The 13,639-nt window shown below is 36.6% G+C and overlaps 1 protein-coding gene across 3 annotated transcripts in view; it reads left to right on the forward strand.

Moving 5' to 3' along the window:
- The window catches only part of LOC132702099 (beta-TrCP), a 44,997-nt gene that overhangs the window by 23,061 nt on the left and 8,297 nt on the right, over positions 1-13,639 (forward strand). For all 3 annotated transcript variants that reach the window (XM_060670522.1, XM_060670523.1, XM_060670524.1), the window contains exons 2-6: positions 3,477-3,711; positions 7,287-7,473; positions 7,531-7,795; positions 12,030-12,221; positions 12,283-12,545. In XM_060670522.1, the coding sequence (XP_060526505.1) occupies positions 3,477-3,711; positions 7,287-7,473; positions 7,531-7,795; positions 12,030-12,221; positions 12,283-12,545 (1,142 nt within the window). The remainder of the gene's footprint in view (positions 1-3,476; positions 3,712-7,286; positions 7,474-7,530; positions 7,796-12,029; positions 12,222-12,282; positions 12,546-13,639) is intronic.

Below are 13,639 nucleotides of genomic sequence, written 5' to 3' on the forward strand. Positions count from 1 at the left end.
TTGAAATGTGTGGGTTTTCACTAGGATAAAAGAAAAGAGACTGTAATAAATGATGATGAAAAGATCGCCATCAGAAGAATAATAAATTCGTTTTACTTTAAAGAGGAAATCCTTATCCACCTACAGATAAGAAAAAAATGTGCAAAAAAGAAGCCGAAAACAGAAAATCACTTTTTCCTACTTCCGTCTGTAAAATACCTAATTACGCACCGATCTAGCGTGCGGGAAGTGTCACTTTTCCACGTCAGTTTTGTTTCCCACGGATTCGAGCCACTTCGGACATTTCCGGGATTTTACCGCACGGGTTTGGGAGCAATCGGATGTTTTCGGAGATATTTCCCACGCTTTGAATTTTGACGTTTGTCAATTCTGACGGACATGTCAAACACAAATTTATTTGTGCTGTTTTGCGAAAATGTACCCAAAAACACGGTTGTAGAAAAAGTATAATAGTATGCAACACGTTCGGTACTAGTATATTATGCAACATGTACGGTAAACGGCATTTGACTCGCGAGTTTGACACGAGCGGAGCGAGTTTTTAATAAAAGAGTGAGTTAAAAAATTTACCGAACGTGTTGCATACTATACTTTTTCTACGACCGTTATTTTTTGGGTACATTTTCGCAAAACAACACAAATACATTCGCCGACATGACCGTCAGAATTGATAAACATCAAAATTCAAAGCGTGGGAAATATATCCGATCGCTCCCGGAAATGTCCGAAGTGGCTCGGATCAGTGGGAAACGAAAATGACGTGGTAAAGTGACGCTTTCCGCACGCTAGGTCGGGGTGTAATTAGGTATTTTACTGACGGGAGTAGAAAAGCTTTTTAACTCACTCGTTTATTAAACACTCGTTCCGCTCGTGTCAAATAAACTCGTGCATCAAATGGCGTTTACCGCACTTGTTGCATAATATACTATTAACAGTGCAAGACGAAATTTTCTGCTGGCGACGACGGGGGGCAGTTAGACAGTTTTGAATTGTGAAACAGAAATATCTATTATCAAAAATGTAGGATATAGCGATGATGAAACAGCATGATAAAAATTTTAAAAGCGCCAGCTTTCATAAAGATGGTCCACTGAATGCACACTCGGGGGAAGGTAAAAAATTAATAATTACTCGCATTGGTAACAAAAATTGATGTCGGTGGTGGCTTACTAGCATTTCAATTAAAACGGCTAGTGACTGGACCACTTAAGAAAACCCGTCCTATTGGAGGCAAATGATATTCATTGACTTAATTTAATTAATTGACTTACTTTAATAATATGTAATTTCACAAAGATATGCTGAACAGGGAGCTACTCATCATCATCATTAGGCGCTATAAGCCTGAATGGATCTTGGCTGACTGGACAACGTTTTTTCCAATTAGCACGATTATTCTGGATCGTCCGAGTGGCCTTTTTCCCATTAGGACGTCCTTCTATACTATTTTTACATTTTTTTCGTCTGTGTTTCTCTTCATTTGCTTTGGCCATTGCGGAAGTTTCGCATCCATACGTTATTATTAGCCTGATAATTGTTATTTATATTTTAATTTTGTTGTTAAGTGAGTGAAGTGCGTATAGGCAGCAGTTTTCCGATTAAATTCTGCTTTTAGTTCCTCCGGAACTTGGTTATTGTGGCTCCAAGGTATTTAAAGTGTTTTACTCTTTCAAAGTTAAAGGTATCGATTGTTACGGTTTGCTCTATTGTATTTTTTCTTCATTGATCTTTAGTCTTACTTTGTTGTTTGCTCCTTCGATATTTCTGAAAAAGTCTTTTCTGTGGGACCTTTCATTGTTAGTAGTCCGGTTTCGCAGCTTTCTCTAGGACTGGGTTGAAAAGTAATGGGCGTCATCTTGCTTTAGTCCGTTGTGTATTTCGAAACTGCTGGATTGAAAACTCCGCCATGGCGTTCCAGATTTGGCTTCTCTCAAGTCTGTTATATGCCTATAAAGGCAGTGTCAGTAATCCGCTTTTTTTGTTGATGTGCAAGATAATGTTTTCCTTTCAAATTTCTGGTATTTTTTTTTGACGCCATATAAGAGTTATTAGTTTGTGAATCTCCTTGATATCTTTGGAAATCTGCGGGTTTCCTCAAAACAGGTTTCTTACTCTTTCCACTCTGCAGTTATTCTTCCTCATTGAGAATCACTCGAACTTGATGTTTTTTAAGTGCCGGAATGAACCTGGCTTTGTGACCCTACCCCTACCCTCCTCTCCATGCAGATTGACCTATAAAATTGTCTGGCGCCTGGTTTGAGATGATATCTTTGTATTGTTTCATACTTCCGTCTTTCGTATTATCTTTGTAGATGCTTGGTTTCCTTCTGGCATTTGCGTATTTCTCTCTGGTTTCGTTGGCGTGAAGTTGTCTCTTTCTTGCTGTTTGTCTTTGTTCTTCTCTCTCTATTTCTGCAGTTAGGGCGCTACTGGAGAAATCGCCTCGAAATGAAATAAAACGATATTTCGCCTTTCGCTATACCCCATTGGTTAGTTTAGCGATGTAGCACCACTTTTAAAATGAAGAACTTTGAAACTTTCTTGAAAGAGGGATTAAAAATGGATTCTGAAAAATTGAGTAAGTGATTGAAATAGAGGAAAGAATGTGGGAAACCGATAACCTGCTATGGAACACTGTGGACTCGGAATATGATAATATTTATTACATTATCTACTTTCATATTATTGTTGCTTGTATATAAGTTTTTATTTACTTGATTTTAGAATAATTAATATCTCAATTATTTTAAATATACTATTTGTAGCAACGCCTCTGCCTTCCTTGTTTGCAAATTAGTGTCACTCTCAATTTAGGACATGTGTGGGTCTTTAAACAGAAAGACGAGATTTATCGGAAACTGTTATTGCAATTTATATGGATTTTGCGATATAACCTTTAAGTTGTCCACGCTCCGTCATTCCAAATGTACATTTTATTACTAGCTCGCACTGAAATGTAGAGAATGTGGAGGAGTCAAAAATCAACGATTTAGATACTTTTAAACTCCGCTGTAACATTCTCTAACTAAGACAGGACGATCTGATATTTTGATCATATTAAGCTGGATAATTGTGCTGAACTTTTGACAACGCTGCGATAATATAAAGTACAGGACTGTTCTAGCTCTTTATGACTCTCTAAATTTTGTGGATGATGCTTGATTTTTTACTGTGGTGATATAAAAATTGGTTTTTTGCCGGCAAACATTTTGGATAACCTTTATTACTTACAAAGCAGTTATAGTAAAATTTGTGTAACATATGTAGTTACATATAATTCTGCGATTGCTGCGTAACTATTCTGTGAATAACAAAAAAACAAACAAAACAAATAGTGAAGTAAGTGGCCTGTACACTGGCTCAAAAATTCATGCAGAGTTGGTTTGCCGTACCCACAGCTTAGAAAGCTAATTTTGTGTGACAGAGATCTAAGCCGGCTTTGTATAGTTAGACCAAAGATGTTTGTGTTTTTTCAGTACCCAATGACGATCCTGCCCCCGTACGACACGGCCCGTAAGAAAGAGACAGCGTCGCCGGCGACTTTCAATGCGGAACGCGAGGCCTGTCTGCGGTGCTTCGAAAAATGGAGCCAAACCGATCAGGCCGAATTCGTGGAAAACTTGCTGGCGAGGATGTGCCACTACCAGCACGCCCACATCGACTCCTACCTGAAACCTATTCTGCAGAGAGATTTTATTGCTCTGTTGCCGAGTACGTACATATACGCATTCAATTACAATTCACACCCTTATTTCTATTCTCCGATTCTATACCGGATGTCCTGCGGAAATTATAGGAAAAACTTAAGGAATTTTTTCTGACGTCATCAATGTTGTTCAGGCTACCGATGTCACACCGATGACGCCACGCTCGTTTTAAATTTATTGAAATATGCACACAACAAAGAAATAAAATGACAAATCTCAATAAAACCCTGGTTAATCTAGACTTCTGTTGGCCAAGACGACGTCTTCTGTGGCGTCATTGATTCTCCTTTGAATGGCTGTATTCAGATATATCCAAGACAAAGTCGCTATCTTAATTTATCTTTAATTTCTCAGTATTCACCACCATGTTATGTTAAATACAACCCGATCGCAGAAAGGCTTGATTGAATGTCGGTTGTTGTTCTGTGAGTCATTAATTAAAAATTATTAAAGTTTTGCTTTTTATGTCAAAATGAATGGTTCTTTTTTGATATTATAATATGTAGGGGGTTACATTTACAATTCACTCACCACCTTACGCTTTTATGTACAAGATAACCAACATAACTTAAAATAACGTAACATAAACTTCAGCAGCAGCATAAAACAGCCTATTTGCAATTTTTTATGTAAAATAGTTGAAAGGTGAGCCAAAGTTCGATGTCTCAGCTGAATTGCAAGACAAGGAAAAATGATAAAAAAAAATTGAAAATTTGTGAAGAAAAAAATGTGCTACTTACTTCCGTTAATAAATAATAGGCGTATATTTTGTTATTATATTATATAATTCGCGATCATTTTGATTTTGAAATATAAAAAAACGACAGAAAACGGTTCAGTACAACGATGTTAAGGGTTTATGTATCTGCCAAAAATCAGTCCTTTTTTTTTTCTTATAATCATATGTGCGAACTTGCTACGTTTTCGAGATACAGGTTGCAAAATTTAGAAAAAATCGTTTCTTAAAGAGAGGGTTTTAAATCATTGAACTATAAAACCTATGCTGATTGTCAAGGGTCTCGAGAGTGGCAGGTCGACGGATGTTGGCGTATCTTCGCTTTAATGTGTTAAATTGGAATTATGATCACTATAATTTTTAATAATAAATAATCTAAATATTTTTTTGGTGAGAATCGGATTAGTAAAACTGAGATTTCTAATGATGGAACAAATATTATTGTCAATGTGTTCAAAGCATTTCGCAAACAAAACTCAACTTTCGATGTTGGAAAAATATTTGAAATGTGTTCGAAAGTGCGGTTTGACAGTCAATAATGTACAAACTCGGATAAACACTTTCCCATCCATTTTCAAATTATTCTTACATCTACATAAGTTAGAAGAAGTTAGAAGAATTAATATAACAATTATTTCTATAGTTATAGTCTTGTACAATTTGACAATTAAAATCGAATACAAGTATGCAGGGTCAGTTTTATGCAAACATTCAGGAGCATGCAGTTTTTTGATTTTTTTTCTCAGTGACACAGGTAGATGCAGAATCTTCAAAACGTCAGTGGCGTACCATGATTTTAGTTATAAATATCAATCACCCTTTCCGACTCTGTTTTTTCCTAAAAATCTGTATCTCGAAAACATATTTTCTTGGATGTGCCTTGAAAATCTTTGCATTGCATTTTGAGACACCCCGTATACTTGCCATCTGTAGTAGTCGTCCACTTATTACTTATAACCATATAGCTACTAGACATATAGAGGTCCTTTCTATGCCGCTAATATAGGAATTTTTGAAGGGCCGTCGAACAAGGTGGTCCAAATTCGATGGGCCTCTATGGCTTTAAGCATTTGCAGCATAGTTATCCCAAAACTAATATGCTTGGACTCGATTTTCGAAAGATGTCAAAAACTGGAAACCGCATCGTGATATGTCAAGACGTTTTTGAACTACAGGGTGATTCTCAAAAATGTGCGATTTTAAAGGCCTTCTATAACTTTTTTAACTGCAAGAGGAGTTTTGGGAAAAAACATTTTTTAAAGTTTTTTAAGTTGGAATCTCTCTATTTTACCCGTTTTGTCTTAGAGCCTTTAGTTCCCCAGATATAACTCGAAGTTATATTTTTCTAAAAATTAGTTTTCTAATAAAATTTCCCGCCGTACACCTATTTTTATTAAATACTTTAAAATTTAAAAGATGTTTCCAATTTTTGATATTTAGTAGTAAATCAGATTATTAAAAGCAATTTTTTTATTTAAAATTTTTATTAATTAAACTATGTAACACTTAAAATCTAAATCTAACAAGTTTCTTTAATTCTAAACGAAATGCTCAAATTGACAGCCGTTTTCTTGTAAACATATCCTACATCTTCTCTTGACGCTATTTTCTGCATTAAGAAGTTCTGCACGAAGCTGCCTGAATGGAGTCATACCTGTTGAATATTCCATCACTAGAAATCGTTGCTTTATCCGTCCAAATAACTTTCCTGGCAAATTCGGGGTCTTCTTGGCACATATTTAGGTACCACCTGCAAAGTGCACGTCTTGGAGCAATACGTCGCTGCCGTAATTGATGCACCAGTCGGGGTCGATAGGGCCTAAACTTGTGTTTTTTAAGAACCCGCACGGCGTTGCTGAGTGGAATCCCAGTGTTTCTCTCTATAGCCATGGTGGGAGTATTCGGATTGATTTCTATTTCTCCCAGAACCGTTAGTTCATCCAACTCTCTATTTCTGGCTAGGCTTCTATACATCCTAGGCCGCGGTTTTGTAAAGGATCCGTAGATGACGTTCTAACCTTACAAATATTTTTGAGCTAGGTTGTCTTTTTCCGGATATCTCTGGAAATATAGATTTAACGCCGTCTGTCGATTTTCATTACTTTCAATATAAAATTTTATCATGTCGTACTTTTCAAAGTTTTCAAACATTTTTATAGCTTGACCAAGACGCCACTTGCACGACAAAGCACAACCTACGATGGTAATGATTAAACATTACAGATATCTTTTTAAGTACTTAATAAAAATAGGTGTATGACAAATCGTTTGACAGGTAATTTTATTAGAAAAAAAATCTCTATCTTTACAAATAAAAAAGTTATTTTAGTTAGTTTTTAGAAACGCACATGATGCGGTTTTAAGTTTTCTACTTTTCTCCAAAATCGAGCCCGTAACATGCGTATTAGTTTTGGGCTAACTATGTTGCAAATGCTTAAAGCCATAGAGGCCCCTCGAGTTTGGACCACCTTGTCCATGCGCGATCATTTGAAATCTCGTTTTCAACGATTACGTCTTAGCGACGTTCAATAACCAACATGGCCACTGACAGTTCGTCAATTCGATAGGTTTCAGTTTAGGTGTTGCCTTTTTTACGGCTTCATTATCTGAAGAGACGCCCAGATCTCGTTAAATGTGCTGAGAAAACGAGTTAAGTGTGCGGAAATCGCTGTTTAGAAAGAAAATGGCGTAAAACGCAGATTAGGGGATGAAATTTAGAAGCATATCCAGAAGAAAATATCATAGCATCTCAATTTTTACCATACTGAGGTCACTACATTATCTAATAGCTATATGCATATGGCTCCTTCGATATAGCGCTATTTATTCTTGCGCTTTTGCAGAAAAAGGTTTGGACCACGTGGGGGAAAACATATTGTCTTACTTGGACGCCGACAGTTTGCGTAATGCAGAACTGGTCTCGAAGGAATGGTTCCGCGTAATCTCGGAAGGCATGCTCTGGAAAAAACTCATAGAGAGGAAAGTCAGAACCGACTCGTTGTGGCGGGGTTTGGCGGAGAGACGCGGATGGTGAGCTTTCGCGATTGCGGATCACTCGGGATTGTCGTTACAGCAGCTTCGTTTCAGGATACAGTATTTGTTCAAGCCGCGGCCGGGCGAAAACCACCGACCGCACGGTTTCTACAGGTACCTCTATCCGAAAATCATCAGGGACATCGACAGTATAGAGAGCAACTGGCGCAACGGCAACCACATCCTACAGCGGATCAATTGCCGATCGGAGAACAGCAAGGGGGTGTACTGTTTGCAATACGACGACCAGAAAATCGTGTCAGGCCTGCGGGACAACACGATCAAGATCTGGGATAGGAGCACGCTGCAGTGCACCAAGGTGAGCGAGGCATTTCCATTCAAAATAACCAAATCGATAGATAATTAAGGATAGGGGCAAATACATCAATCAATATTCATAAAAAAAGTGCTGATAATCGTGTTCAACCTTTAGCTAGTATTTACAATTCATATGAGTCGCAAAAAAAAGATGGTGTACATCTATGTGGATGGCCAATTTCAGGTTGACACTGTGTACACTGGCTTCTATATCTTTAAATATGTCACCAAAGATTTGGTTCGTTAGAAAAATTTTATCTTACCAAGATCGACGGTTCCCAGAACCCGCAACAGTGCATTTACTATATTACATTGTATTATTACATTTGCTAGTATTGAATTATCACTGTTCATTCGTGCCTATGATATAAATATCAGCTTTTTCACATTTTCCTCCATTCGATTCTATTCCTTGCTACATTTCTGCAATTAGTAATTCTTCTCTCTCTTTAATCTTCCTCCGCGGCTTCTCTCCAACTTTTCCTTGGTCTACCACGCTTCCTCCTCTTCTCTGTTTTTTTTTCATGCCACTTCCTTTACTTCTCTATTTCCATCCTGGTGAGGTGCCCTAGCCATTGTAGTCTCCTGGCTTGAACAAAATTTTCGATTGGTTTATCTCCAAATTGTGCGTAGAGTTCACCGTTCATCCTTCTCTCCCAGCAATGCACTGTATTCTTCCCGCATCAGATTTGTCTCAATACTTCCATTTCTTGTATACTTACTTTCTGTTGGTTTTTTTGATTGAGGGCACATGTCGTACAACAGTAAGTTAAAGTTGATCGGACCGCTGTCTTGCAGAGTCTGATTTTTAAATCTTGTGGAGCCTCCGCAGACAATTGTTACATTTAGCTATTCGTAGATCCACTCGGAGCCCAAAATTTTCTGCCGTTCTTATAAGTTGTTTGGTGGTATTTTCTAGCTCAGTTCTACTTCTTGTCAACATCGTCCGCGTATTCTAGGCGCTGGTGCCTTTTTTGGAACAATGTGCCCTGTCTGTTGATCCCACTTTTTCTTATTTTTTCCTCCAGCGTCAAATTGAACAAGGTTGTTGTTAGTGGGTCCCCTTGTGTTAATCCTTTGCCTATATTAAAGGTGTTACTTCGGCTTCCTTTATACTTTACTGCAGTTTTTTTTTAGTGTTGGTTTTATTATTTTCAATAGTTTTGATGGTATCTTAAGGTTGTTTAAAGCTTCTATTAATTTTGCTCGTTGAAATCTACAAAACGCATAAATATTTTGTTCATTTGTTCATTAAAACTTACTTTAACATGAAGACCTGATCTGTTGATCTATTTTTTTGTTAATCCTCCTCATAACTCGGTTCGGTTCCTTAATACTGTTGACAGTACTTTATATGTGACATCTAGAAGCACATAGCCTTATAATTTTTGCAATCTATTTTATCCCCTTTTTCAAAAATTGGTATTATTATTACCTTGCTCGAATCCGTTGGCATCACTTCTGTTTTCCAGACCTCTTTTATAAGTTCTGTTATTTGCGTTTGTAGAAATTCTCCTTTATGCTTTAAATTTTCCGCTACAATATTATCGGACCGGACTTTTATGGTTTTTCAGCTTTTTTATAATGGCTGGAATTTCTTCATTGGTAGGCTCGGTAGTTATATTATCAGTATGTTTTTGCGAGGGGTGCTGTCAATTTTATTCTCCAGTAATTCATAGAATGTCTTTCTCCTTCTCTTCCTTTTCCTCCATTACTTTTTACCTGCAGAATGCAAAATAAGTCTGATGTTGCCTCAAAACCATTTATATCGTTTTTTTTTTTTTTTTTTTTAGTACGCTGCGTGTGTCCAACTATCGAGTTAAAATTTGGCAGAAATTTAGAGTTCGATCTCCAGATGGAACTTATTGAAACTAGGCGGGATCGGAAGGTCTGAAAAATTAAAAAAAAAAGATTTTTTTTTTCGGGACCGAAAAGATTTTTTTGCTCGAAAACGGTCCGAACGAAAAAATTCTTGGGCCTGAGAAGACGCGTGAGATTTGGGCCAATAACCCAGAAAAACGGTTGACCCAAAAATATACAGGGTTTCCTGGTTTTGAGCAAACAACTGAAAATTGTGATTTTTCGAAGTAAATTATTGGCCTTAACTGAAAAACCGTGACAAACGGCGGTATTTGGTTTGATCGGTCTTTTAGGTCACCTCGAGAGCTACAATTCTTGCATTTACTGTTTTCGTCTTTCATACAGGGTGCGCCCGATACGGACCAGCAACAGTTTGATTAAAATTATTACTTTTTCGCCGTAGGGGATGAGTCAATTTGTGTTTAAGGGTTGTGTAGACGGTCACTAAGGCTACCATTTTTTGTCGTTACCGCTTTGACATATTGCAGAAAGTGAGGTCTATATTAGAAGAAAACTCTATGCTTAAAGCGACAATACCGGCAATAAATAGCTTGTATATACAACTAATCGATAATTCGGCACACATTACGTAGCTCGGTGTTTAGGGTATCGGATGCGACACAGAAGGTCTCGCGTTCATTGCAGGTCAATTTTTTTTCTCTTTAAATATATTGAATTTTATTATATTCTTTCGTCGTGACTTCTTAAATTTGAAAATTATTGTAACTAACGTTTTTTTAAGATAAGAATTATAAACATTTTTCAGTTATTTCTTTCTGAAAGTAATACGCACATTGACTGTTCGGTTTTCGGAGAACGAAATAAAAGAACTTGGTTTCCGTGCATAAGAATTTTCCAATTTATGTTTTAGATATATTTGAACAAATGCAGCGTTGCCAATTCTACAGCCCCCTAAATTTTAAATAACTTTTGTTAATATTTACTATAAATAATTCCTGCGATAATCGTAAAAAATATTTTTAGATTTACGCATGTGACAAAGCTAAAAGTTATTTTATTCTTCTTGAGTGTAAAAAATTCTCATGATTTAGTATAATTGGCAGATAGATTATACAGGATGTCCCGAGAATGTGAGAAACTAGCCTTTAGGCCAGTCCGGCTCTCGGAAAGGTTTCATCCGGCCCGTTTCAGAGTGCCATATATTGACCATATACTTAATATTGTTGTATTGTTGTTGTTATTACATTATTATAAAAGTTCGTTGGTTAAGTGGCGGAAAAGTATTTGAAAGAATTTGGGATTTCAATGACGATATTGTGAATTTTCTTCTCGATAAAAACTTAATCTCAAATTGCAAGGGAAAAATCAGTTTCTTCACGATACCTGAAGAGTTTCAAATTACAGTTATTATTATTTGCTAATCAGGTCTCCAAATATGATTTTTCTCATTTTGCAAGAATACAATCTTTAAAATTCACTATATCAAACAATAAGGTTAAAAAATACGAAATTAATTTGAGAAAACTATCTTCAGAATTTGAAAGGAGATTTCAGGACTTTATAAAAATGGAACCAGAGTTTTGTATTTTTGATACCCCATTCAATGTTAATTACGAAGAAGCTGACGCAAAATTTCAACTTGGGTTAATTGTACTGAACTGTAATACTCTCCTGAAACAAACTTTTCTTACAGTACCATTACTAGAATTTTATTAAGTGCAGATAATTTCCCAAATCTAATTATTCGTTCAATGAAGATAATGACAATGTTCGGCTCATCTTATATATGTGAACAAATCTTTCAAATAATGAAGCTTAGAAAAGCTCTTTTAAGAAACAAAATTACAGATGAGCACCTTTCATCATTTTTGAGAATTTCTGCTTCGCAAATGGAACCGGACTATGATGAGATTTTGATAAAACAGTAGCAAATTCATTTTTCTCATGCACCCTCAACCAGTAATGACAAAAATTCATTTTATATTTTGTGCTTATAGTTTTCTTACCTTTTGCTTTTTTACTATCAAAATAATAAGTGTATGTAATAATATATGTATATGTTTATAAAAAATAAAATAAAAAATAAAATAAATAAATTTTTTAACGATCAAGCATTATTCGTTGGCCCGCTACGATCGTCTATTTATTACAAATAGTCTTAAAAAAAAGTTTACCCACCACTGCTCTAAGCGGTCTATGGCTTCTCGAAAGTTCCGTAATGGTCCGCGAGAGCATGATAGAAAAACAGTGCGCCCCTCTAGGGATTGTTTTTGTATACACTGTCGAATTGATTCCGAGATCTTGTTTTATCCGATTTGCACCCAACAAAATCTCGGCATCAGGGTGGGATCCCGGTTTACTAATTATGTCATTAAAGTAACACCCATGGTAATTGACAGTTGTCACGTTTCCAGGTACTTATCGGACACACGGGCTCGGTTCTGTGCCTGCAATATGACGACAAGGTTATCATAAGTGGTAGCAGCGACAGTACCGTGAGGGTGTGGAACGTAAACACCGGCGAAATGGTCAACGCACTAATTCACCATTGCGAGGCTGTGCTACATCTTAGGTTCAATAATGGCATGATGGTTACGTGTTCTAAGGTAACCAATACGAGTTTTTTGCCTTTGTCAACGACTTGACCGTTTGTGGGTGTCGTTTCAGGACCGTTCGATAGCCGTGTGGGACATGACCTCTCCGGGGGAGATTGCCCTACGGCGGGTCCTGGTGGGGCACAGGGCGGCGGTGAACGTGGTAGACTTTGACGAGAAATATATAGTGTCCGCCAGCGGTGATAGAACCATAAAAGTGTGGAACACTTCGACGTGTGAGTTTGTGAGGACTTTGAACGGACACAAACGTGGGATCGCGTGTTTGCAATATCGCGATAGGTTGGTTGTGAGTGGTAGTTCGGACAACACTATCAGGTAAGTTTGGGCAGGCCAAAGTCCAAATTAGGTAAATTCCTTCTTTATGAAAGAAACGAGTTTACCGTTTTTAAATTAATTTAAATGTAAAATTCCACAATCTTACAGTTAGCATGTGATATGTTCCTACAAACAGAATGTAAAATATAACTTTCCAAATTAGGATTTAAATCAGTGAAAAAAAAAAGTTATTGCATGGATCTTAACCTTTATTATTTTACATAAAAAGAAATAGCACTAAGCACAAAATATATAAATATGATTATGTATAGAGTGGGCCGTTTATATTGGGATACTACCTTATCCCAGAAACTATAAGGAATGGAGCAAAAAATTAATTACAAAAGTTAATTGAGGTATTACAAACCTTTAATTTTGTATGTATAAACAGGGTGTTTTATTTTTCGTGGGCGAGTCTCGACTTTCTTATTATAAATGGAACACCTGATATACCCACTCCATTTTTGAATTCTATACATCACAAATAATATGCTGTTGTTATATAAGTTTGGTTAGTGTAAGGTGGCTACGGTGTTTGAACAAAGGGTGACGGGTTTCGAAATACATAATGGCATTTCCAACAGATTCAGTCCCATTTAAATACCGGATACTTAATTCCTCGGCAGTTGACGGTTTGTATTTGTAAAGTAAATCTTTAAGTGTAGCCCATAGAAAAAAATGTAGTGGAGTTAAATCGCTGCTCCTTGGAGACCAGGAGTAACTAATATTCTCTCGAATCCATTTCGTCGTTCCCTTTCAAGCGCTTCATTTTGAACAAAGGGATGGATAATACTTAAAAGCTCTAAGTAGTGTTGGGAATTTAAATTTTATCATTTTGAACTTCCAAATGGCGCACCATACTTTGACAGAAGTTCTACCTGATCTTGTAACTTCGATGTTTTTTTATTATTCTCGTTGTTCCAGTAATGGGCATTTTTCCAATGAAAAATTTTAGTCGAGCTTGTAAATATATTTTCTGAATAGTGTTTCTCCCGAAGATTGTTGCAAAAATCTAACCTGATGTTGTAATCCCGTTGCTCTAATTTCTGCACTGCACCGAATTTAAAGGACTTCCAATTGTGTATTTGAAAGCG

The sequence above is a fragment of the Cylas formicarius genome, unplaced genomic scaffold, assembly GCF_029955315.1.
Source record: "Cylas formicarius isolate icCylForm1 unplaced genomic scaffold, icCylForm1.1 PGA_scaffold_5__7_contigs__length_24384050, whole genome shotgun sequence".
NCBI classification, from domain to species: Eukaryota; Metazoa; Arthropoda; class Insecta; order Coleoptera; family Brentidae; genus Cylas; species Cylas formicarius.